The sequence below is a fragment of the Onychostoma macrolepis genome, chromosome 10 (genome assembly GCF_012432095.1).
Source record: "Onychostoma macrolepis isolate SWU-2019 chromosome 10, ASM1243209v1, whole genome shotgun sequence".
Classification (NCBI taxonomy): Eukaryota; Metazoa; Chordata; class Actinopteri; order Cypriniformes; family Cyprinidae; genus Onychostoma; species Onychostoma macrolepis.
The window spans coordinates 14372506-14398033 of NC_081164.1; the positions used below are offsets into that span (position 1 = coordinate 14372506).

The window sequence follows — 25528 nt, forward strand, 5'->3', positions numbered from 1 at the left end:
GTTGAGCTGGATCTGCAGGTTTCTGTTGGGGTTCTTGTATTCGGAGTTTGTCCTCCTGATACAGCAGCTTCTGCCTCGCGCACATTTCACCAGTAAGATGAAAAACGTCAGTAAACACAACAAGGATACGGAAGCCAAAGAGATGATAAGATATAAAGTAATTTTGCCAGTTTTCTTGTTGGGCTCGATAGTTTTCTCTCTATAGTCTGAGATGGGCTCATGAAAGCCGTCCTCTATTAGTATATCCACTGTGACTGCGGTGGACTGGATCGGTTCTCCATTATCCTTTATTTCTATCTGCAGTCTCTGAGAGGAGTCATCGTGCTCTGAAACAGCGCGTTTAGTCCTCACCTCTCCCGTATGTAAACTGACACTGAACAGAGACGCGTCCGTGGCCTCCGCGAGCCTGTAGAACAGCCAGGCGTTATGACCCGAGTCCGCGTCCACTGCTGTTACCTTAGTAACGAGATGTCCTGCTTTAGCAGAACGGGGCATCCTCTGATGAGAGACAGACCCCATGGATGTGGACGGGTAAATGACAGCAGGTGCGTTATCATTATGGTCTAGAATAAACACATGAACAGTTGCATTGCTGCTCAGAGATGGAGAGCCGTGATCTTTAGCCTGCACTACAATGCTAAACAGTTTCGTTTTTTCATAATCAAAAGAGCTCATGCTATAAATAGTTCCGTTTTCAGAGTTGATATAAAAATAAGATGATGCTGGAACTTGATTTGAAGTTAAATCGAGAATTGAATAACTCAGTATTGCGTTCTTGTCTTGGTCAATATCAGATGCAGATACAGAAAACAATGCAGCACCTGGCGAGCTATTTTCCTTTATGTACACTGTATACGAGGGCTGTGAGAATACTGGAGGGTTGTCATTCACATCAAGTATTTTTACATTTACAGATTTCGTAGATTTCAAAGATGGTACACCAGAGTCTCGAGCTACTAATTCTATGTCATATTCTGCATTAGCTTCACGGTCTAAAAGTGAGCCAGTCACCAAAGAATAGTGATTGTCAAATGCTGGTTTCAATTTAAAAGGAAAACGAGTGGAGATGGTAAGATTTACTTTGCCATTATCACCCGAGTCCAAATCTTTAACGTTGATTAAAGCTACAACTGTACCGACTGATGCATTCTCTGACACTGGGCTAGGTAAAGATGTCAAAACGATTTCGGGAATATTATCATTTTCATCAATAATGTGCAGCCTCACTGAAGAATGTCCCTCTTGCTCTGGGCTCCCTTTGTCTTTAGCGCAGACGTCAAAGGTGTATAATTTTGTTAACTCGTAATCTAGTTTTCCAATCACTGTAATTTCTCCGGTTTCAGCGTTGATATTAAAAGATTTCCTCACGTTATCTGGTGTACGTACACCGAAACAATACTGTATTTCGCCATTAATACCTTCATCCAAATCAGTGGCCTTTACGGTTAAGACGCTTGAACCAAATTTTGTACTCTCCTGCACAGATGCTTTGTATTGCGATTGTTCAAATTTCGGTTCATTGTCATTAGTATCTTGAACTATTACTTGTATTAAAATAGTTCCCGATTTAACAGGATCGCCACCGTCTAATGCTGTTAAAATTAGCTTATGTACAGACTGTTTCTCTCGATCGAGTGGTTTATCAACTATCAGTTCTGGTACCTTCTTACCATCTTCAAGTGTTTTCACATTTAAACGGAAAAAGGCGTTATTACTCAAAGCATAGGATTTGAGACTATTGCTACCGACATCTAAATCCTCGGCACTTTCTATTGGAAATTTTGCGCCAACAACTACTGATTCAGCTATTTTCAAAATGCTGTCTTTTGTGTGAAAATTCGGTGCATTGTCATTTATATCTTGTATTTCGATATTAACACGATACAACTGCAGTGGATTCTCTATAACCAGTTGTAATGGCATTACACAACTGGCGCTTTGTCCACAGAGCGCCTCTCTATCTGTTCTGCCATTGACTATCAGCTCACCGTTCCTTGTATCCACACTGAAATACTGCGTACTAGAATCAGAGGCTATCCGTAACTTACGATTAGCGATGTCAGAAATGTCTAGACCAATGTCCCTTGCAATGTTTCCAACAACAGATCCTTCCTTTAGTTCCTCTGGTATAGTGTATCGAATTTGAGCTCCAACTGTATTCCACAATAGAGGAACAAACAGCCAAAGCGCTGCCTGTTTCCACACTAGAATGCGTCTCATTTCCACAGTAATTTGAATGTTTCCATCAGTGAGTGCTTCGCATATATCCAGACAAAAACCTCATTTTTCTTCTTTCATTAAAATCGCAAATCCATTTGGATCGAGGGGTCGGTTTTGTGGCGATCAGCGTCATAACCGCGAGTCTGTTCTCCTTCTCTACAGCTCCTATCACTCAATGTAGCCCTTTCCTGCTAAGGGAGGGAGTAGATCCCTTTGTATAGTCTCGCATCTCATTGGCGCTGAGCTCAGTGCGCTGCTGTCCAATAGAGGACAGAGTCTCTCTTAAAGGCGAACATACAACTTTTTGCTGAAGATGTTGTATGCTGTTAGTTCTGTATTGGCACAACAAAAGGGAATGTGTGTGTGTGTGTGTGGGTGTGTGTGTGTGTGTGTGTTTGTTTGTGTAGCTACTGAATACTGACTTGAATTTACACGAAACAAATGTATTTTTAACATAAAAAGCATCTCTCATTACTCTTCTTCTATAGAAATTATAGTCATGCATCCACAAAATTGCCATTACAAAATGGTACTTTTGAAATCTAAAAAAGGCAAACTAAATCGATTATTAGCTCCAAATTTACTAGCTGTGGTCACTAATGACAGATAAGAATATCAAATCTCAACAACTCCTTAGGAAGTACATTGCATTCTATTTGTGCAAACAATTAACGTTGTCATCGTGTCGCTGTCCACAGTTGTGGTGCTGAACTTTGCTCAATGAACTGTTCTCATCACCTTTTAGCCCACATAATGTCACGCACGCCCCAAAACACAAAGCTGCCTTTCCTTCTTTCCCCCAAATAGTAAATGTGTAGAATAAATAAATAAATATGCATGTGAACTCGCAAAACACCGTGCGATTTATAGACATATTTGTATTTAGATACAAATGACAGCTCTGAATATAGCAAAATTCTCACCTGTTGGCTCTCAAACGTCCACGCGCTGTCTGGTAATGACGCATCAATCACGTTTAGCGTGTCTGTAAAGTTTGTGGTGCTGCTGGGTTTAATGAGGGTGAGATCACTGAATTCTGACATTGGAGAGAGATAGGAGCCAAAGGACTGACTCTGAGACATCATGTCTCCTCCCAGAACCTCCACATACTTAATGGGCCCGTCAGTGTTGAGCTGGATCTGCAGGTTTCTGTTGGGGTTCTTGTATTCAGAATCGGCTCGCCTGACACAGCAGCTTGAACTTCCAATGCTGCTTCTAACGCATTTCACAATCAACGTAAACAATGTCAAAACACATAAAAGTGACACTGTTCCCAACGAAATTATTAAATATAAAGTTATTTTCCCGTTTTTCTTGTTGTTGTTTTCAGTAGTTTTCATACTATAATCCGAGATCGGCTCATGAACTCCTTCCTCTATTAGTATATCCACTGTGACTGCGGTGAACTGGATCGGTTCTCCATTATCCTTTATCTCTATCAGCAGTCTCTGAGAGGAGTCATCGTGCTCTGAAACAGCGCGTTTAGTCCTCACCTCTCCCGTATGTAAACTGACACTGAACAGAGACGCGTCCGTGGCCTCCGCGAGCCTGTAGAACAGCCAGGCGTTATGACCCGAGTCTGCGTCCACTGCTGTTACCTTAGTAACGAGATGTCCTGCTTTAGCAGAACGGGGCATCCTCTGATGAGAGACAGACCCCATGGATGTGGACGGGTAAATGACAGCAGGTGCATTATCATTCTGGTCCGAAATAAACACGTGAACTGTGGCGTTGCTGCTCATAGGAGGAGAGCCATGATCTTTAGCAAGTACGATGATGTGAAAGATCTTCATTTTCTCGTAGTCAAATGAATGCATGCTAAATATACTACCATTTTCAGAGTTTATATAAACATACGAAGAAACGGGTACGCCTTGAGTATTAGTATCGAGAACTGAATAGACAATTTTGGCATTTTCTCCTGTATCTAGATCTGATGCTGTTACTGATGCTAAAATCGATCCCGGAGCGGTGTTTTCTTTAATATAAACCGAGTACACACGTTCAGAAAAAACAGGAGGGTTATCATTGACATCTAATATATTAACTGTAATGAGTTTGCTAGATACCAGTGGAGGTGATCCAGAGTCTGAGGTTTTTAGCTCAATATTATAGCTAGGAAACTTTTCTCGATCTAATTGTGAATCTGTTACTAGTGCATAATGATTTGAAAATGTTGGCTTTAATTTAAATGGGGTATCAGGTGAAATTCTAAGCGTTACGTTCCCGTTTACCCCCGAATCTAAATCTTTAACATTTATTAACGCTACCATAGTCCCAGCGGGCGCATCTTCTGGCACAGGTTTGGGTGAGGAGGTGATGGTGATCTCAGGTGCATTATCATTCACGTCTAAAACATTCACCTGAACTCTACAATGTCCCTCCATTACAGGCGCTCCTTTGTCTCTGGCGCGTATGTCGAATTTATATGTGGAGCTCATTTCATAGTCAAGACTCTTTGATATGGTTAATTCGCCAGTATCCGAGTCAATTGAAAATAATTGCTTTATTGCTTCTGGTGTGAGAGATCCTAACGAATACTCTATTTCACTATTTACTCCATCGTCTAAGTCAATTGCTTTTACTATTTGAATGACTGTACCTGGAGCAGAGTTCTCCGTCACTTTAATTTCATATAAATCTTGTTCAAATACAGGAGCATTGTCATTCGCATCCAACACTTCAACAGTAATCTGAGTGGTACCTGATCTTGCTGGATCACCTCCATCAATACCTGTCAAAATCAGATGGTGTATAGACTGTTTTTCTCTATCAAGTGCTTTCTGTAAAATAATTTCTGGGATTTTAGTTCCGTCTTTGTCATTTTTAACATGTAAGACAAAATAATCATTTTTATTTAAAGCATATGTTCGCAAAGAGTTTGACCCTACATCTGCGTCTTGCGCAGGCTCTAAATGAAATCTAGCTCCGGTTAGCGTGGCCTCTGATACATCAATATGTTTTGTGTCTGAAAGAAAACTCGGAGAGTTGTCGTTAATATCTTGTATGTCTACCTCAACACGATAAAACTGGAGTGGATCCTCGATTATGACTTGCACTGGTAACACACAACTCGCGCTTTGTCCGCACTGGGTTTCTCTGTCTATGATATCATTCACAAGCAGCTCGCCATTCCGCAAATTTAGACTAAAATATTGCTTACCAGACTCAGATGCTATCCGTAATTTACGATTAGGTACTTCAGATAAATCCAAACCGAGATCTTTAGCTACATTTCCAACAACAGATCCCTCCTTAAGCTCCTCCGGTATTGTATAACGAAGCTGCGCCTCTGCATCTCTCCACAAAACAGCGAAACACAACAGCCACAGCGCCCGCCAGAGCAAAAACCTCCTTTGTATTTGAGTCCTCATTTCCAAACACGATAAATAATCGTTGATTCCAGTATCCTGACATTCATCTTACGACTATAAGCCTTTACAAAAATAGTGTAATATTTTAAAATATATAGAATCCTAGATTAATTTCCGTAGCTAAATATATTGCAGCGAGTGCAGTGCATTTTGTCTCAGGTCTGTGCGTAATGGTTCTCAGCCTCATGTCGGGGGAGGGAGTAGATCCCTTTGTGCAGTGCGGTCCCGTTATTGGATGAGCGCTCTCCAGTCACAACATGAATCAGTCTTAAAGAGGTAGGGCAAAGCCAAGCTCAAAATCGATGCAGAATAAATACAGTGTTTTTTTATGGGTCATGTTGCATTGAAAATACAATTTTCCTCCACAATTACTCGTTTTAAAGCAAATGCAGATAAATGGAATATTTAGAAAGACTATACTGCAAAACTGAAATCACTATTCTTAAAAAAACAGTAGGGTACAACGGGGCCTAAGGCGCCTTTGATATTATTTTCATCTAAACCACTAGATGGCACAAAAACATGGCTTAGCACTTTCCAAAACATCTGCTTTTCAAGATGCACGTGCAGATTTGTCTGATCTTTGACTCGATCGCGCGCAGCTGCGCAAAGTTGATTCTGTGTTTACTTGATCTAATATTTTGTTTTTTAAAATGTTGTAGATTTAAGTAGCAAATGAGAATCGCTAAAATTATTGCATATATTTTGAGACAAAGGTCTTCTTTATGATTTTCAGTTTTGTTTAAGATAATTAAAGCAACAGTTTTTAAATAACGAAAGAATATGTAAAAGTATGGTATTTGGGGTAAAAAGCGCCCCTGCTGTTGGGACTAAAGGCGCACAGTAATTAACATGATAATTAATAGATCGCTGACTTTTCCATTTGTTGACATGACATGGTTAGATTCAGATGGTAAATATCATATATTATGTTGGGTGTCCATATTAGAAATAATCACGTTTAAAATGAAACCATCATATTTAAAAACATGATATTAATCATATCATATAATAAAATATTTGTTGTTACTACTGTAAATTTATATTAAATTATTATTGGATCTCCTTCAATACTTTCAGACTATTTACTTATTAAAATGATTTTGTGTCTGTATTTTAAAATATATTTATTATGTTAACATATAATGACAGTATATTTATTGAACAAAAATGAATTATTTTATTTATCAAAATAAGCAGAAAATAGTACAAACTTTGCTAAAGTGATTGTTTTGAACAAGTATTAACTTAGACATTATTTTTAAAAACATTATTTTAGCTGAAGTATTTGTATCAATACCGTGGGCCTTTTACCCCGTGTGTGGGGTAAAAGGCACCCCTTGCCACCTCATACATTTATAAGATTTTTAAACAAAATAAAGAACTTGAATGATTTATTTTCACACAAAATATTTTGCTCCATTAATGTTCAATACAACGTATATATTTATTCTGCAATTATACATTTTAGGCACAGTGAATAGCACATTTTTTTCTTAAGGTGGGGCTTTAGCCCCGTTGTACCCCACTCTTTATACAGATGTTGCATAGAAGCATACGGACGCTCAAATATGTAACACATGAATAAGTGTTATTCTATTATTATAAGTGTTAAAATATTATTTAAAAGTCCCATATTAAATAAATGCACTGTTTGTGAACTATGGTGACATATGTTTGTGAATTTGTAAGTTGTAAAGTGGTTAGAATAATTCGAGGGGTGAGAACCAGAAAGGCGTAAGTGACATTTCATCAACTTTACAGGAGAGCCAAAACAATTTTTTTTTACCATAGTTTGATCTGTCTTTGTGTACTGATTTCAATTGTTTATAGTAAAAATTTACTCTCATGGATGCCAGTAGAAAGAGCACATTATGAGCTTTCATTTTATATATATCTCCATTTCACCAAAAATGTAATTTATGCCCTTCTGGTTCTCACCCCTCTAATTCGTGTTTGCACATAATGACATCAATAATATATATCACGCTCTCACCTGTTGGCTCTCGAAAGTCCACGCGCTGTCTGGTAATGACGCATCAAGCACGTTCAGCGTGTCTGTAAAGTTTGTGGTGCTGCTGGGTTTAATGAGGGTGAGATCACTGAATTCTGACATTGGAGAGAGATAGGAGCCAAAGGACTGACTCTGAGACATCATGTCTCCTCCCAGAACCTCCACATACTTAATGGGCCCATCAGTGTTGAGCTGGATCTGCAGGTTTCTGTTGGGGTTCTTGTATTCAGAATCGGTTCGCCTGACACAGCAGCTTGAACTTCCAATGCTGCTTCTAACGCATTTCACAATCAGCGTAAATAATGTCAACACTGACAAAAGTGACACGGTGCCTAAAGAGATTATCAAGTACAATGTGATTTTGCCGCTTTTCTTGTTGCTGTTTTCAGTAGTTTTCATACTGTATTCCGAGATTGGCTCATGAACGTCTTCCTCCATTAGTATATCCACTGTTACTGTGGTGGACTGGATCGGTTCTCCATTATCCTTTATCTCTATCAGCAGTCTCTGAGAGGAGTCATCGTGCTCTGAAACAGCGCGTTTAGTCCTCACCTCTCCCGTATGTAAATTGACACTGAACAGAGACGCGTCCGTGGCCTCCGCGAGCCTGTAGAACAGCCAGGCGTTATGACCCGAGTCCGCGTCCACTGCTGTTACCTTAGTAACGAGATGTCCTGCTTTAGCAGAACGGGGCATCCTCTGATGAGAGACAGACCCCATGGATGTGGACGGGTAAATGACAGCAGGTGCATTATCATTCTGGTCCGAAATAAACACATGAACTGTGACGTTGCTGCTCAGAGATGGAGAGCCCTGATCTTTAGCAAGCACGATGATGTGAAAGATCTTCATTTTCTCGTAGTCAAATGAATGCATGCTAAATATACTACCATTTTCAGAGTTTATATAAACATATGAAGAGACGGGTACGCCTTGAGTATTAGTATCGAGAACTGAATAGACAATTTTGGCATTTTCTCCCGTATCTCGATCTGATGCTGTTACTGATACTAAAATGGATCCTGGAGCGGTGTTTTCTTTAATATAAACCGAGTACACACGTTCAGAAAAAACAGGAGGGTTATCATTGACATCTAATATATTAACTGTAATGAGTTTTCTAGATACCAGTGGAGGTGTTCCAGAGTCTGATGCTTTGAGCTCAATGTCATATCTAGGAAACTCTTCTCGGTCTAATTGTGAATCTGTCACCAGCGCGTAATGATTTGAAAACGTTGGCTTTAATTTAAAAGGAGTGCCCGGTGACATGCTAAGTGTTACGTTTCCATTTACGCCCGAATCCAAATCTTTAACATTTATTAACGCTACCATAGTCCCAGCGGGCGCATCTTCTCGCACAGGTTTGGGTGAGGAGGTTATGGTGATCTCAGGTGCATTATCATTCACGTCTAAAACAGTCACTTGGATTCTACAATGTCCCTCCATTGCAAGTGAGCCTTTGTCTCTAGCGCGTATGTCAATTTTATATGAGGTGCTGGTTTCATAATCGAGATGCTTGGAAACGACTAATTCGCCTGTCACAGGATTAATAGCAAACAAATTTTGAATTATTTCAGGTGTATGTGCCGCAAATGAATACTCAACCTCACTGTTTACACCATCATCCAAGTCAATAGCTTTTACAGGAAGTATCATTGTACCCGGGACTGTGCTCTCCATCACTTTAACCTCATATAACTCGTGTTCAAATATGGGAGCATTATCATTTGCATCAACAATTTTCACAGAAATCTGCATAGTTCCAGACCTCGCTGGATCACCCCCATCAATACCTGTCAAAATTAGATGGTGTACAGACTGTTTTTCTCTGTCGACAGCTTTCTCTAAAACTATTTCTGGGACTTTTGTTCCGTCCTTGTCGGTTTTTATGTTCATAGCGAAATGTTCATTTTTATTAAGAGCATATGTGCGCAAGGAGTTCGTTCCAGCGTCAGGATCTTGAGCAGGTTCCAAACGAAACCTTGCTCCAATTAATGTTAACTCTGGCACCTCAATTGTGTTTATTTCCGACAAGAATATTGGAGAGTTGTCGTTAATATCTTGTATGTCCACCTCGACACGATAAAACTGGAGTGGATCCTCGATTATGACTTGCACTGGTAACACGCAACTCGCGCTTTGTCCACACAGGGTTTCTCTGTCTATTACTTCATTCACAAGCAGCTCGCCATTCCGCAAATTCAGGCTGAAATATTGCTTACCAGACTCAGATGCTATCCGTAATTTACGGTTAGATATCTCAGATAAATCCAAACCGAGATCTTTAGCTACATTTCCAACAACAGATCCCTCCTTAAGCTCCTCCGGTATTGTATAACGAAGCTGCGCCTCTGCATCTCTCCACAAAACAGCGAAACACAACAGCCACAGCGCCCGCCAGAGCAAAAACCTCCTTTGTATTTGAGTCCTCATTTCCAAACACGATAAATAATCGTTGATTCCAGTATCCTGACATTCATCTTACGACTATAAGCCTTCATGAAAATAATGTAGCATTTTAAAATGTATAGAAATCCAGATCATATTCCGTTGCTAAATACATTGCAGCGAGTGCAGTGCATTTTGTCTCAGGTCTGTGCGTAATGGTTCTCAGCCTTATGTCTGGGGGAGGGAGTAGATCCCTTTGTGCAGTGCGGTCCCGTTATTGGATGAGCGCTCTCCAGTCACAACATGAATCAATCTTAAAGACGCAGAGCAAAGCCAAGCTCAACACCCATGCAGAATAAATACAGTTGTTTCATAGCTCACTTTACACTGAAACAACCGTTGTTTGTTTGTTTTTTATTCAAGTTTTATTAATTTATTTATAATTCTAATTCTAATTAAAAACTATATTTTTGCTCCAAAAACTCTAAAAACATTAATGAGCCCACAAACCTTACATTAACAAATATACGCAAAATTCGATATTCCACATAATACAACGTCACTAATCACTATTTTCCTGAGACCGTTTAGATCAATTAATCTGTTTCGACTGACTAAATCTCACAAATGTTGACATTCGCATCAAATGACAAAACGAAGACGAGTGTATCCATTCATTAAAGTATCAAGTATCAGTGTAGAGATCGGTATGAAAGTAAAACCAGCTACATTGATCAAAACTATTAACACTGCACAGCTCTAACCCTTTTAATGTAAATGTAGTGTTACTTTTGCTGATTATGAAAGTTGTAATGTGGTTAGAGTAATTCATGTCACCTACATATGACATAAGTAGTGCCAACTGTAATACTCCAAATGACATTATTATACAAAACAATAATATATAAATAAAAATACTGTACAAAATCTCACGTGCTCACCTGTTGGCTCTCGAACGTCCACGCGCTGTCTGGTAATGACGCGTCAAGCACGTTTAGCGTGTCTGTAAAGTTTGTGGTGCTGCTGGGTTTAATGAGGGTGAGATCACTGAATTCTGACATTGGAGAGAGATAGGAGCCAAAGGACTGACTCTGAGACATCATGTCTCCTCCCAGAACCTCCACATACTTAATGGGCCCATCAGTGTTGAGCTGGATCTGCAGGTTTCTGTTAGAGTTCTTGTATCCAGAATCGGTTCGCCTGACGCAGCAAATTGAACTGCCAATACTGTTTTTAACGCATTTTACAACCAACGTGAAAAATGTCAGTAGACACAAAACCGACACTGTGCCCAAAGATATGATCAAATACAAAGTGATTTTACCAGTTTTCTTGTTGTCTTCTGTAGTTTTCAAACGATAGTCTGAGATGGGCTCATGAAAGCCGTCCTCTATTAGTATATCCACTGTGACTGCGGTGGACTGGATCGGTTCTCCATTATCCTTTATTTCTATCAGCAGTCTCTGAGAGGAGTCATCGTGCTCTGAAACAGCGCGTTTAGTCCTCACCTCTCCCGTATGTAAACTGACACTGAACAGAGACGCGTCCGTGGCCTCTGCGAGCCTGTAGAACAGCCAGGCGTTATGACCCGAGTCCGCGTCCACTGCTGTTACCTTAGTAACGAGATGTCCTGCTTTAGCAGAACGGGGCATCCTCTGATGAGAGACAGACCCCATGGATGTGGACGGGTAAATGACAGCAGGTGCGTTATCATTCCGGTCCGAAATAAACACATGAACAGTTGTGTTGCTGCTCAGAGGTGGAGAGCCGTGATCTTTAGCTTGAACGAGGATCTGAAACGCTTTGATTTTCTCGTAGTCAAATGACAGCATGCTGAATATACTTCCGTTTTCTGAGTTTATATAGACATAAGAAGATACAGGAACATCCTGAACCTTAGAGTCCAAAATGGAGTACGAGATTTTGGCATTTCCGCCTAAGTCTGGGTCATGGGCGGAGACTGAGCACAATATTGAGTCATGAGCGCTGTTTTCTTTAGCGTACACCGTGTAAGACTTCTCAGCGAACATTGGAGGATTGTCATTTACGTCTGAGATTCCGATTGTGACTGTTTTTCCACTAGATAGCGGTGGTGAACCGGCATCAACTGCTTTCAGTTCAATTTTATATTCAGAATAAGTCTCTCTGTCTAAAGGACTGTTGGTAAGTAGTGCGTAATGATTGGAAATGGTAGGGTTTAATCTAAACGGTGTCCCAGGGACCAACGTAAGTTTAACTTTGCCGTTCTCTCCTAAATCTGCATCTTTTGTACTAATTAAAGAAACGACAGTGCCATTTGAGGAGTTCTCAGGAATCGGACTTGAGAGGGAAGTAATAATTATGTCAGGTGCGTTGTCATTTACATCATTAACCTTTATCTTTACACTGCAGTGGCCCTCCATTTGAGGATTTCCTTTGTCCTTTGCAACTATATCAAATTTATGTAGGCTTGCTTTTTCATGATCTAGCTGTCCTTTTACTGTGATGTCACCAGTTTGTTGATTAATATGAAACAATGCTGTATCTGATGTTTGGTCTGCAAAGAAATATTCAATCTCTCCATTTAACCCTTCGTCTAAATCTATAGCCTTGACTCTTATAATTTCTTTATGACTCGATTCGTTTTCATCAACAACAGTCTCGTAAAATGGTTTTTCGAATTCAGGGGCATTGTCATTATTATCCAAAACGACAACAGTGATCTCACATGTGCCCGTGCGCACTGGATTCCCTCCGTCAGCAGCTGTCAGTATTAGCTTATGAATAGCCTGTTTTTCTCGATCAAGAGGTTGTTTTAGTACAAGTTCTGGAATTTTGACTGCATCTTGAGTTTTCACGTTTAAAACAAAATTATCATTATTGCTCAAACTGTATGATTTCAAAGAATTGGACTGTACATCTGAGTCAATGGCGCTCTCTAAGAGGAATTTTGCTCCTGAATTAATAGATTCTGGAATATTCAATAAACGCTCATTAGATTTAAAATTGGGCGTGTTGTCATTAATATCTTGTACTTCAATCTCAACCCGATGCATCTGCAGAGGATTCTCTAAAACGGCTTGAAGAGGCAAAACACACGGGACATTGTATCCACATAAACCCTCTCTATCAATTCTCTCATTCACAATAAGATCACCCTTTTCCACATCCACGGCGAAATATTGCTTACCAGTCTCAGATGCAATATGTAGTTTACGATCTATAATCTTAGATATATCCAAACCGAGGTCTTTAGCGATATTTCCGACCACAGATCCTTCTCTTAGCTCTTCTGGAATTGTGTATCGAATCTGCGCCCCTATTGTACTCCAGGGAAGAATAAAGACACAGCACCACCAAATTCTCCTCAAAACGAATAGAAATTCCATCATCTCCGGTTCCAAGCTTTTGAAGATTTATCCAAGTTTTCTCAAGATCTCAAAATATTCACAATTACATAATCCCATGAAGTATATTGATTGCATGTTCCTATTTAGTGTAAGAGGTCCTTTTGATAAAAATGAGTATTTCATGCATGCGTCCTCTGTGCTCAGAGCTCAGAAAGATGTCACAGCAGTGGGAGGGAGTGGATCTCTTTGTCCAAGTCTGTACCTCATTGGTCGACTATACATTTCTCTTCAACCAATCCAGTTCTTAAAATATCTTAAAGGGCTAGTACGAGTAAGGCAAGTCAAAGTGATTTAGAGTGAGTCAGAACCACTACATGTCTAAAAATAAGAGATTAAAATATAAATAATAATAATAATCATCATCATCATTATTTTTATTAATACATATATCGTTATTATTTATGATGATGATGATTATCTTCTACTATCCTCTATCGTGTGTGTGTGTGTGTGTGTGCGTGCATCTATTGTGTGTGCCCTTCTATTATCAAAAACGGAACTGCTTTAAAAAGAATATGAACGTGTGCCGTCATGTGGCGACAGAGAGAAACGCAGCAGTACCGACGTTTGAGCAGGTTCGTGCATTGCTGTGTGTGGAGGTTACTGATGAAAGCGCATAATGATTCAAAATTTTAATAAGATCAACTGCAGTTTTTAGAAATATTAACGTTTTGTTATAATTATCGCCCTTAAAAATAAAATTACATTAACATTCATATTAGTGGTTAAAATGCTCTTTATCCGTACAAGACTGCATGGTCCTCTTGCAACAAAGGACTCAACCATGAGCAGGGGGAGACTGCAAGCAGCAGCAGAGTGAAGTGTGCGTTTCAGCACCACATGAGTGGACAGCGCCACACAGGCGGCCTGTTCCTGCAGCTGCACTTGTGTGCTTAAAGTAACCATTATTTCCATGCTTTCCATAAATGGAAAGCTGTTTGTCTTTTTATCTTTGCAAAATACTTACATGTTAGCATGAGGTCCCTGAAAAATATGTTTACGTCGGTTGGGATCATCAGAAGAAATTGATGTTTGAATAAACGTCCAGAATAAAGCTGTTTACTTACCTGTTTTTGTTTTGTTTATTCTGGTTGTAACAGCATCAGCTAAGTTACAAAAAACATTGATCCCACTTTATATTAGGTGGCCTTAACTTAACTTAAATGTGTACTTAAATTTAAATTAATAATTTGATACAATGCACTTATTGTGTACATACATGTTTTTACATTGTACTTGTCTGTTTAAAAATACCTATATGTAGTTACATCTGTAATTAATTTATGTAATTACATTTATATTTACACTGTTGACCCATCCCTTACACTTTAACCCACCTTTAAACCTACCCATACCACCAAACCTGTCCCTAAACTTACCCATATCCAACCTCAATAGCAGCAATAGTGTTTTCCAATACAATATGACCACATTAAGTACACTGTACTTTTTTTTGATGTAACTACATCTTAATTTTAACTGACAGTGTAATTCAAAATAAGGTAAATATAAAGGCAGCTAGACAGGCCTTTCACCTATCATTGTAGATAAAGGCCCCACATCTGTGCCTGAGGCCCCAGGGCAGACTATATTGATAATGGGGCAGTAGTGATAAATCAAAATTTGTCATGATATGCAACTATATTTGATATTGCAATACAATATTTATGCAATACAATGTAATATTGAATTACACTGTACAGCTAAAAATCATAACACATCCTTTTGTCTAAAATATTTTATCATAATTTCAGGGATTTTCATTAGCTACACAGTTTTTAAAATATGCATGTAATGACTTCATGTATTAGGACAAATTGGCAGTGCGTATAGTGACAAACAAGTGGTGTTGTTGTCATTGTTTATCATTTAGAGAGAAATATCAAATGTGCATTGAGCCCAATTTTACCCTACATATGAAAAAAACAACACACACATTTGCCTCCTCCAATTAAAATTTAATAAGAAATAGTTGACTCTGTTCATATGTGCTAAGCATTGCATTTCAGAGGCATTAACACATTTTTAACAGAAAAGGGAATTTGTTCTTACCTTTGTTGGTGAAAGCCAGGTGAAGAGGTGGAATGTAGCAGATAAAAAGGGAAGAGAGAAAAAAAAAGAGACAAAAAACATGGTTAGTATTTTCTCTCTCTCTCTGTGTGTGTGTGTGTGTGTGTGTGTATACACACACACACATACACACATCAATTACAATGTTTTATCATAATTATTTGTGGGTGGAATAGATGTTGTATCATCACTGCTTCTAAAGGAGAAGAGGATGAGTGTGTCAGTATGCAATCACAACAAATGCCAAAATCAATCCTTTTACTAGTGGTAATTGTGCAATATGTACAATTAAAAAATTAAATAAATAAGCTGTATTGATTATGATGACACTTACAATGGTAAACACTTCTACTGAGCACAAGAGGGAGCATGGGAGAGCCAGAAAGGGCGGTATACTGACTCTTTGGCTTCAAGAGTCCCCCCTTACACACAAACAACATGGACAAGCCCTAACCCTCCCCCCTAAGGAAGAAATGGAATGGTCTAGCTCAGTCTGTTGTCATAGAAACGCATGTTGTCAAGGGAGTAATATGTGTTAGAGGAGAAAGAGAGCATATGGATATGCATATCTGTAGGTGGTGTGGGTTGTGTTCAAGCTGTCTGAATAAACAGAACCAAGTATGTAAGAAAATAAGGAAAATAAAATAAGAAGGATGTTTTAAGCACTGCATATAAACCTTTATATTACATATGTAAGGACCTGCAAATATGTGTGCACTAAAATCAAAAATATACAATATAGTTATATTTATTGACAGTATCACTGACAGTATCTTATTGACAGTATCACTGTTTGCAGCTCGTATGTAGGCACATACAGACACAAGCAGCTTTGAGGAGGCAAAATCAGGACAAAGAATCTCACTGCAGAAAGAAAAGGCCCCTCCTTCCCCACTGGCTGAGAGTCAGCATTCTCACAAACACCAGCACAGATCTCATGTGCTGTCTGAGCTTTACTGACATTGATCCTGCACTTCTAATTTGATGGAAAATTCACTGTAGTACATCTGCACTGATCACTTTATGTACTAAATAGTTGTTAGTAATGTGAGGACACCATTTTACTGCAAAGGAAGAGGTCACTATGATAAGCAAATTACTATGCTAGTTCACTCTTCTGTATTTTGTTTGTGACCCCCCACCTCATTTTGAAATCATCCCGGCTAAAATTTTAAATGTAAACAAAATGATGCATTGTACAATATGAATGTTTTAAAGTTTACACTTTTCTGCAACTAAACTGGGAAAGACACTTTTTTTTTTTTTTTTTTTGTCATATGGTAAGTATTTAGTATTTTGGTACGACTCCACAAGGGATTGTTTTTCTTTTTTCAATATAAATATAATATTTATGACATCTGGCCAGTGGACCTTAGAGACAGGATTAGTGCTTCAGCTGTGACACACGTTTGATGTTGAATGGTGTTTCAGATATCTGGCTGCACACTCACTGCAGAGAAGCCACTCCCAGCTTCTGTAAGAGTTTAATGCAGAACCCACACCTTTAGCAAATGCAATATTAGTAAAATCACGCTATGATGCTCATCATGAATCATTAAGAGGATTAAGGGGGATGATTTAAAATTGGGATGCATTAAATACACAATTATGTTATTGACAGCAAAGCAGAAATCTTCAGAGGAATAGCCCATTCAATCCTTTATTTTCCATAGGAGATAAGTAACTGTTTATACTTGGATAGAAGCAAGCGTTTGTTATTTCTGTTTTTCCCCCTCTCATATAAAGACAGTTTGTAGCAGCATGCAACGAGTATCTCTCAGTATAACACACAAGAGCTCACTGTGCAGGATTTCTGTTCAGCATTGAGGGACAGAGAGACTTGATTGAAAGAAACTGAAAGAAAATCCAAGCAGTAAATTGAGTATTTGATGTCCTCATTTTATACACTTCATTCAGCTTCACAATCCTCTAACAACAAGGTTTGCATTAAAAAGCCCACTGAAACTGGGTTTTCATAAGGTAATATCAGGCTATCATAAATCCGAAAAAAAGCTAATGACAGAAATGTATGCCTGTATGTGATACAGACTATGGACAGTACTATGGCATAATGAGTCATTTTGATTGTGTTTCAGTTAATGTACCACAAGTACATTAACTGAAAACTGATAAATGTGGTTAAAAAATGCACATATTCTGTATCAATCAATGCCTTTTAGAAAACACCTCAATGTTTTAAACTTGCAGAAATCACAATAAAAAAATAGCAGCAATGGCAGTGGAACATTTGCAGTATTACAGAGACCTGACATATGATCCATAACTGAAGCGCCACATGAACAGGGAAAAGTATAAAGGGAGCAATCATTGAAGCAATTATTATGGCAAATCCAGCTAAAGCCTGGACAACTGTATGACTGAATTACCTGTCAAAATCTCACAGTAGTGTAACTCCTTTTTTTATTTTGTATTCAATGTTGCATTAAAGTGGCCACACAAAACTTGTTAAAAATGTTTAATGTTTTGCATTGTAATAAAATTGTAATGCATGTATTGCTGTATATTTGAATAAATGTCACATCATCTCTTCATGAAAGCCTGAGAAAGATAAAATGTGTCAACACCAAGTAGCAGAGAGTGTGTGGGTGTTTGTGGGTGAAATAAAGTTCACTGTGCACCATATAAGTTAAAAAAAAAAAAGTATAGTACAGCATGCACTTCAAGCTTTAAACTCCTGCTGCTGCAATGAGCACTTATGATAATCTCACCTCTAAAGTCAGTTCATCAACCTCCTGCTCCTTCTTTTCTCTCTGAACTGTTCCCATGCGACTCTGGCTCACCAGTGTGTTCTGACTGTAGGGCCTGACAAACTTCATGTCACTCATCCTTGAATCAGTGGTTCCACACATTTCATAATTATACACATGCCGTAATGTGCCGTCTGCGTAGACTGGAGGGTAATATGGAATTACAGGTAGATTTGCCCCAGATTTATAAAATAGCTTATTCTGCCTCCATCTGTAGATTTTCACTGAAATGATTGAAATAATTGAGACTATGAAGAGCAGGGAGACCACTGCAAGAGCCAAGATTAAATAAAAAGTCAAACTGTCATTGTATTGTTTTTCATGTGTAAAGTCTGTGAACTCTGACAGCACTTCAGGAAAGCTGTCAGCCACAGCCACGTTAATGGAGACCACAGCTGAGCGAGAGGGCTGTCCGTTATCCTCCACAACAACAGTCAGTTTTTGTTTGACCGCATCTTTATCAGTCACTTGTCGCACAGTTCTGATTTCTCCATTCTGTAAACCAACCTCAAACAGCGCTCTGTCTGTAGCTTTCTGTAGTTTATAGGAGAGCCAGGCATTCTGTCCAGAGTCCACATCAACAGCCACCACTTTAGTGACCAGATATCCAACATCTGCAGCACGAGGCACAATCTCAGCCACCACAGAAGCACCAGTCTGTACTGGATACAGAACCTGAGGAGCGTTGTCATTCTGATCTTGGATTATAATGTTTACAGTCACGTTGTTGGATAAAGGGGGTGAGCCCCCATCTTGAGCTTTGACTTGCATTTTGAATGATTTCAGTTGTTCGTAATCAAATGATTTTTCTGAATATATCACTCCACTCTCTGAATTTATAGAGATATATGATGCCAGAGGTGCTCCATTCAAATTTCCGTCGATAAGAAAATATGAAACCTTCGCATTTTGCCCCCAGTCCATGTCGACTGCTTTAACAGTCAGAATAGTTGTAGATGGAGGGTTATTTTCAGCTATGAAGGCATTATATGATTCCTGCTCAAACTGAGGTGCGTGATCATTCACATCAGATATCTTTAGGTTCAAAACTTCTTTACTTGAAAGAGGTGGGTTTCCCCCATCTACAGCAGTTACAGTGATATTATACTCTGCTGTTTGTTCCCTGTCTAGTTCTGAGTCTGTCACCAGGTTGTAATAATTAGTTAACGAGGATATGATTTTAAATGAAGAGTTTAAATCAATTGAACATGTAATCTTACTGTTGTCACCTGAATCCAGATCCTGAACATTTATCATTGCTATAACCGTTCCAGGTGCTGCGTCTTCAGATACTGCACTGGAAAAAGACATTATTGTAATTTTGGGCGTGTTATCGTTTACGTCAATGACGTCAATAATTATCTCAGTCAAGTCAGTCAAACCTCCGTGATCTTTAGCTTTGACTTTGACTGTAAACTGTTTATGTTTTTCATAATCTATATCACCTATGACTTTAACCTTCCCAGTATCCGCATCGATGGAGAACAAAGCTTTCACTGTAGAAGACGCGTGCTCAAAATAATACTGAATGCCGTGACTAGACTCGTCAGCATCGGTCGCACTGACTGTAGTCACGATTGTAGTTTTAGGAGCATTTTCAACAACTGATGTTTTATAAGACGCCTGGCTAAACACGGGCGCATTATCATTTCCATCAAGAACAATGATATTTATCTGTACAGTTGCAGATCTTTGTGGTTTTCCACCATCTAAAGCCGTCAGAATCAAATTATGATTATTTTTCTTTTCTCTATCAAGAGGAGAATGAAGAACCATCTCGACGTTTTTGTTACCACCAGCGCCATTCTGAACATTGAGCTTAAAATGATCGGTGGGTTGAAGAGTATATTTCTGTAGCGAGTTCACTCCCACATCTGGATCTATTGCGCTCTCTAATGGAAATCGCGCACCTAGAACCGCCAATTCGCTGATTTCTTGCTCAATTTTAGATTTGGGAAAAACAGGACTGTTGTCATTGATGTCTTGTATGTCAACTGTAACTCGATAAAGCTCCATCGGATTCTCTAAAATGACATCAAAACTCACACTACAGGCAGATATCTCTCCACATAGCTCTTCTCTGTCCATCTTATTTTTAACTACCAGATGTCCGTTCTCCTTGTCCAGTCCAATGTATTCGCTGCTGTCTGCGGTGAAAACACGCGCTTTTCCTGAAATCAGTCTCTTCGGCTCAAGCCCGAGATCTGAGGCAATATTTCCAACAAACGAGCCCACTGGCATTTCCTCAGGTATAGAATAACGAATCTGCCCGGTCACGCGAGGGGAAAGTAAAGCCAAGGCACACGCTGTATAGAAGAATAGCGACCCATAACGCCAGCCTTTTCCTCCCGACTCCATTTTTGATCAACAAAGATCGAGCTGAAGCATTAAAAGCAAAATATGCGATGAATTAATTATGTTTCTAGCAAACTGCGTCTTCTTGTGGGTAATCAACCTGGAGACGAATCTAATGGCTGTCTGTTATGTAGCATCCAATGTTAGCAGTTGCTGATGTCTGAATTATGCCATTGGCTTGGGTTTTGTTAAGGAAAGGGATAAACACGCACACACACACACGCCAGAAAGGCTATATAGGTTGAACAGCGGCACTTACAGTCCAAATACAGCACTACAGAATAGTCACTTAATCGAGGAAAAATATAGGCCTATACATGAAAAAAAAAAAAATATGATCAAGAATTTAAAAAAGAGATAAAAATTCCATATATGAAGTTACACGTTGGGTTATGAAACATGGCATAAAAATAAAAGGGTAGAGTGAAAGGGGACAGAGGTGGTTTTGACAAATGTTTCACAAGTCAGAGAACCTCGAAGCTTGGGGGAGACTGGGGATATTTTTAGTTTAACCAATTATAATTATGTACAGAGGTGAAATCATTATATATGCCCACGTGGTGATCCAATAATGCATATTAAATTAATGTAAATAAGAAAAAGTGTATAACCGGATTTAGTATGTTTTTCTCCTTCATTTATATAACATGAACTCAAAACTTTTACTTAAATGGTAAATATATATATATATATATATATATATATATATAGTACTTTCGCATTTATTTCTATGGGACACACAAAGACTGCACACAAATGAGATGATATAAATTGTCCCCAAAAAGTATTTGAACTGTTTTGGACACCTGCTTCACACTAAAAACGTAAGAATTTTATTGCATTAAAATATATATATATATTTGCCAGCAAATTATTGTAGAGCTCTTCTCAGAACTAAGTTTACTTTTCTGAGGCACGTTTTAAATGTATTTTTAACTGACTGGTCTTAAGGTCATTATTTATTGATTCATATTTTGAAACCTAAGAAACTTTTTCAGTGAAAAGGGTGTTTGTGCTTTATTTCTTTAAAGCAAATGCCATTTGCTCTTATATTGTTATATAGCCCATACGCATTTTAAATTATGTCTTAAAGTGTCCAAATACATTTTGGGACCACTGCATACACTGAAAAAAATAAGAAGTTAAATTTACTTAATTTTTATTTTGCACAAATATTTTTTAAGTAAAATTTAAATACGGAATTAAGTAAAATCTACTTAACTAAGTTATCTAAAATTAGTAAAGGAAATAAGTAAATTTAACATGGCCAGGGTAAAGTTTGATGAGTAATTTCTACTTAATTATTTTAAGTTTACCCTACAATACTCAAGTATGTTTCACTCAGTCACGGTTTGTAACTTTACTCAAACAACATAGCACTGAAAAAAAATAATAATAATGCCTATAAAGCATGTGGTTAAGTTCCAAGCACATACTTAAGCAAGTAGACTGCTTGTTATTCATTTTAAGGTAATATGTTGACTCAATACAGTTATTAACTGAATGAACACAGAGACCTGAATACTTGGTGCATCATACACAATGACAGTGACAATCAGTGAATAGTGTTTGAGTATGAATGGGTCATTTTGAGTAAAAAATTAACTCCAGATGTCACAAAACAGCAAGTTACTTAACCTAACAAGAAAAGCAACCACAAAACAGCCTAAATACATCTTGAAAACAGCAAAAAAATAAAATTACCTTATTAATTATTCATGCCCAAATGCATGATGGGAACAACGATCATGACCTTGATATTTACTTAAACAATATTTGTAAAAATAACAAACAATTCCAAGTAAAATATACTTATAAGTTCAAACTTTAAATTCTACAAGCTTAAATTGAGTACTAATATTGAATTTACTCTTTTATTTAAATTCTTGCCTGAACTAAATTATTTAATGTAGAAACTACATTTATTTTTCTGTAGTATTTACTTCACCACAAAATCATTTTTATCAGTGTAAATGACACAATTGATACAACTGAGAGTGACTAACATGCATATGCAAACTCTTGGTTCCATTTCTTTATTGTTAGTTTGTAATTTCTGTAATTATTCAATATTTTATATCTTCCAATTTCTAGCAGTGAATTTATAGATAAGTAATATACTAAAAAATAATAATAATAATAATAATAACAAAAAAACTGTAATTTGTAGTAGATAAATAGGAAAATTATTTCAAAGTTTGAAACACACAGCACAATAAAAATGCTATATTATAGATGTACAACATTCTCCGGTCTCCATTACTTATTAAGTCCAAAGGAAACCTGATGAGATGATTTTAAAACAACAAACAAGGTCTCACCTCTAAAGTCAGATCATCAACCTCCAGCTCCTTCTTTTCTCTCTGAACTGTTCCCATGCGACTCTGGCTCACCAGTGTGTTCTGACTGTAGGGCCTGACAAACTTCATGTCACTCATCCTTGAATCAGTGGTTCCACACATTTCATAATTATACACATGCCGTAATGTGCCGTCTGCATAGACTGGAGGGTAATATGGAATTACAGGTAGATTTGCCCCAGATTTATAAAATAGCTTATTCTGCCTCCATCTGTAGATTTTCACTGAAATGATTGAAATAATTGAGACTATGAAGAGCAGGGAGACCACTGCGAGAGCCAAGATTAAATAAAAAGTCAAACTGTCATTATACTGTTTTTCATGTGTAAAGTCTGTGAACTCTGACAGCACTTCAGGAAAGCTGTCAGCCACAGCCACGTTAATGGAGACCACAGCTGAGCGAGAGGGCTGTCCGTTATCCTCCACAACAACAATCAGTTTTTGTTTGACCGCATCTCTATCAGTTACTTGTCGCACAGTTCTTATTTCTCCATTCTGTAAACCCACTTCAAACAGCGCTCTGTCTGTAGCTTTCTGTAGTTTATAGGAGAGCCAGGCATTCTGTCCAGAGTCCACATCAACAGCCACCACTTTAGTGACCAGATATCCAACATCTGCAGCACGAGGCACAATCTCAGCCACCACAGAAGCACCAGTCTGTACTGGATACAGAACCTGAGGAGCGTTGTCATTCTGATCTTGGATTATAATGTTTACAGTCACGTTGTTGGATAAAGGGGGTGAGCCCCCATCTTGAGCTTTGACTTGCATTTTGAATGATTTCAGTTGTTCGTAATCAAATGATTTTTCTGAATATATCACTCCACTCTCTGAATTTATAGAGATATATGATGCCAGAGGTGCTCCATTCAAATCTCCATCAATAAGAAGATATGAAACCTTCGCATTTTGCCCCCAGTCCATGTCGACTGCTTTAACAGTCAGAATAGTTGTAGATGGAGGGTTATTTTCAGCTATGAAGGCATTATATGATTCCTGCTCAAACTGAGGTGCGTGATCATTCACATCAGATATCTTTAGGTTCAAAACTTCTTTACTTGAAAGAGGTGGGTTTCCCCCATCTACAGCAGTTACAGTGATATTATACTCTGCTGTTTGTTCCCTGTCTAGTTCTGAGTCTGTCACCAGGTTGTAATAATTAGTTAACGAGGATACGATTTTAAATGAAGAGTTTAAATCAATTGAACATGTAATCTTACTGTTGTCACCTGAATCCAGATCCTGAACATTTATCATTGCTATAACCGTTCCAGGTGCTGCGTCTTCAGATACTGCACTGGAAAAAGACATTATTGTAATTTTGGGCGTGTTATCGTTTACGTCAATTACGTCAATAATTATTTCACTCGAGTCAGTCAAACCTCCGTGATCTTTAGCTCTGACTTTGATTTTAAACTGCTTGTGTTTTTCATAATCTATATCACCTATGACTTTAACCTCACCAGTATCCGCATCGATGGAGAACAAAGCTTTCACTGTAGAAGACGCGTGCTCAAAATAATACTGAATGCCGTGACTAGACTCGTCAGCATCCGTTGCACTGATTTTTGTTACGATTGTAGTTTTAGGAGCATTTTCAACAACTGATGTTTTATAAGACGACTGGGTAAACACGGGAGCGTTGTCATTGACATCAAGAACAAGAATATTAATCTGTACAGTTGCAGATCGTTGTGGTTTTCCACCATCGAAAGCCGTCAGAATCAAATTGTGACGCTTTTTCTTTTCTCTATCAAGAGGAGAATGAAGAACCATCTCGACGTTTTTACTGCCGTCATCACCACTCTGAACATTGAGCTTAAAATGATCGGTGGGTTGAAGAGTATATTTCTGTAGCGAGTTCACTCCCACATCTGGATCTATTGCGCTCTCTAATGGAAATCGCGCACCTAGAACCGCTAATTCGCTGATTTCTTGCTCAATTTTAGATTTCGGAAAAACAGGACTGTTGTCATTGATGTCTTGTATGTCAACTGTAACTCGATAAAGCTCCATCGGATTCTCTAAAATGACATCAAAACTCACACTACAGGCAGATATCTCTCCACATAGCTCTTCTCTGTCCATCTTATTTTTAACTACCAGATGTCCGTTCTCCTTGTCCAGTCCAATGTATTCGCTGCTGTCTGCGGTGAAAACACGCGCTTTTCCTGAAATCAGTCTCTTCGGCTCAAGCCCGAGATCTGAGGCAATATTTCCAACAAACGAGCCCACTGGCATTTCCTCAGGTATAGAATAACGAATCTGCCCGGTCACGCGAGGGGAAAGTAAAGCCAAGGCACACGCTGTATAGAAGAATAGCGACCCATAACGCCAGCCTTTTCCTCCCGACTCCATTTTTGATCAACAAAGATCGAGCTGAAGCATTAAAAGCAAAATATGCGATGAATTAATTATGTTTCTAGCAAACTGCGTCTTCTTGTGGGTAATCAACCTGGAGACGAATCTAATGGCTGTCTGTTATGTAGCATCCAATGTTAGCAGTTGCTGATGTCTGAATTATGTCATTGGCTTGGGTTTTGTTAAAGAAAGGGATAAACACGCACACACACACACACACGCCAGAAAG

The 25528-nt window shown here is 38.5% G+C and overlaps 1 protein-coding gene across 39 annotated transcripts in view; it reads right to left on the reverse strand.

Moving 5' to 3' along the window:
- Positions 1 to 25528, reverse strand: part of LOC131548764 (protocadherin alpha-C2-like) — a 198948-nt gene that overhangs the window by 26576 nt on the left and 146844 nt on the right. For 2 of the 39 annotated variants that reach the window (XM_058790323.1, XM_058790306.1), the window contains exon 1: positions 22900 to 25524. The exons of 33 other annotated variants lie outside the window; for them this stretch is intronic. In XM_058790323.1, the coding sequence (XP_058646306.1) occupies positions 22900 to 25296 (2397 nt within the window). In that variant the 5' untranslated portion in view covers positions 25297 to 25524. Of the gene's footprint in view, positions 1 to 7590; positions 10855 to 18184; positions 20247 to 22899; positions 25525 to 25528 lie in introns of those variants that run through there. 4 more of the 39 variants (XM_058790329.1, XM_058790327.1, XM_058790307.1 and 1 more) reach the window with 3 other exon arrangements.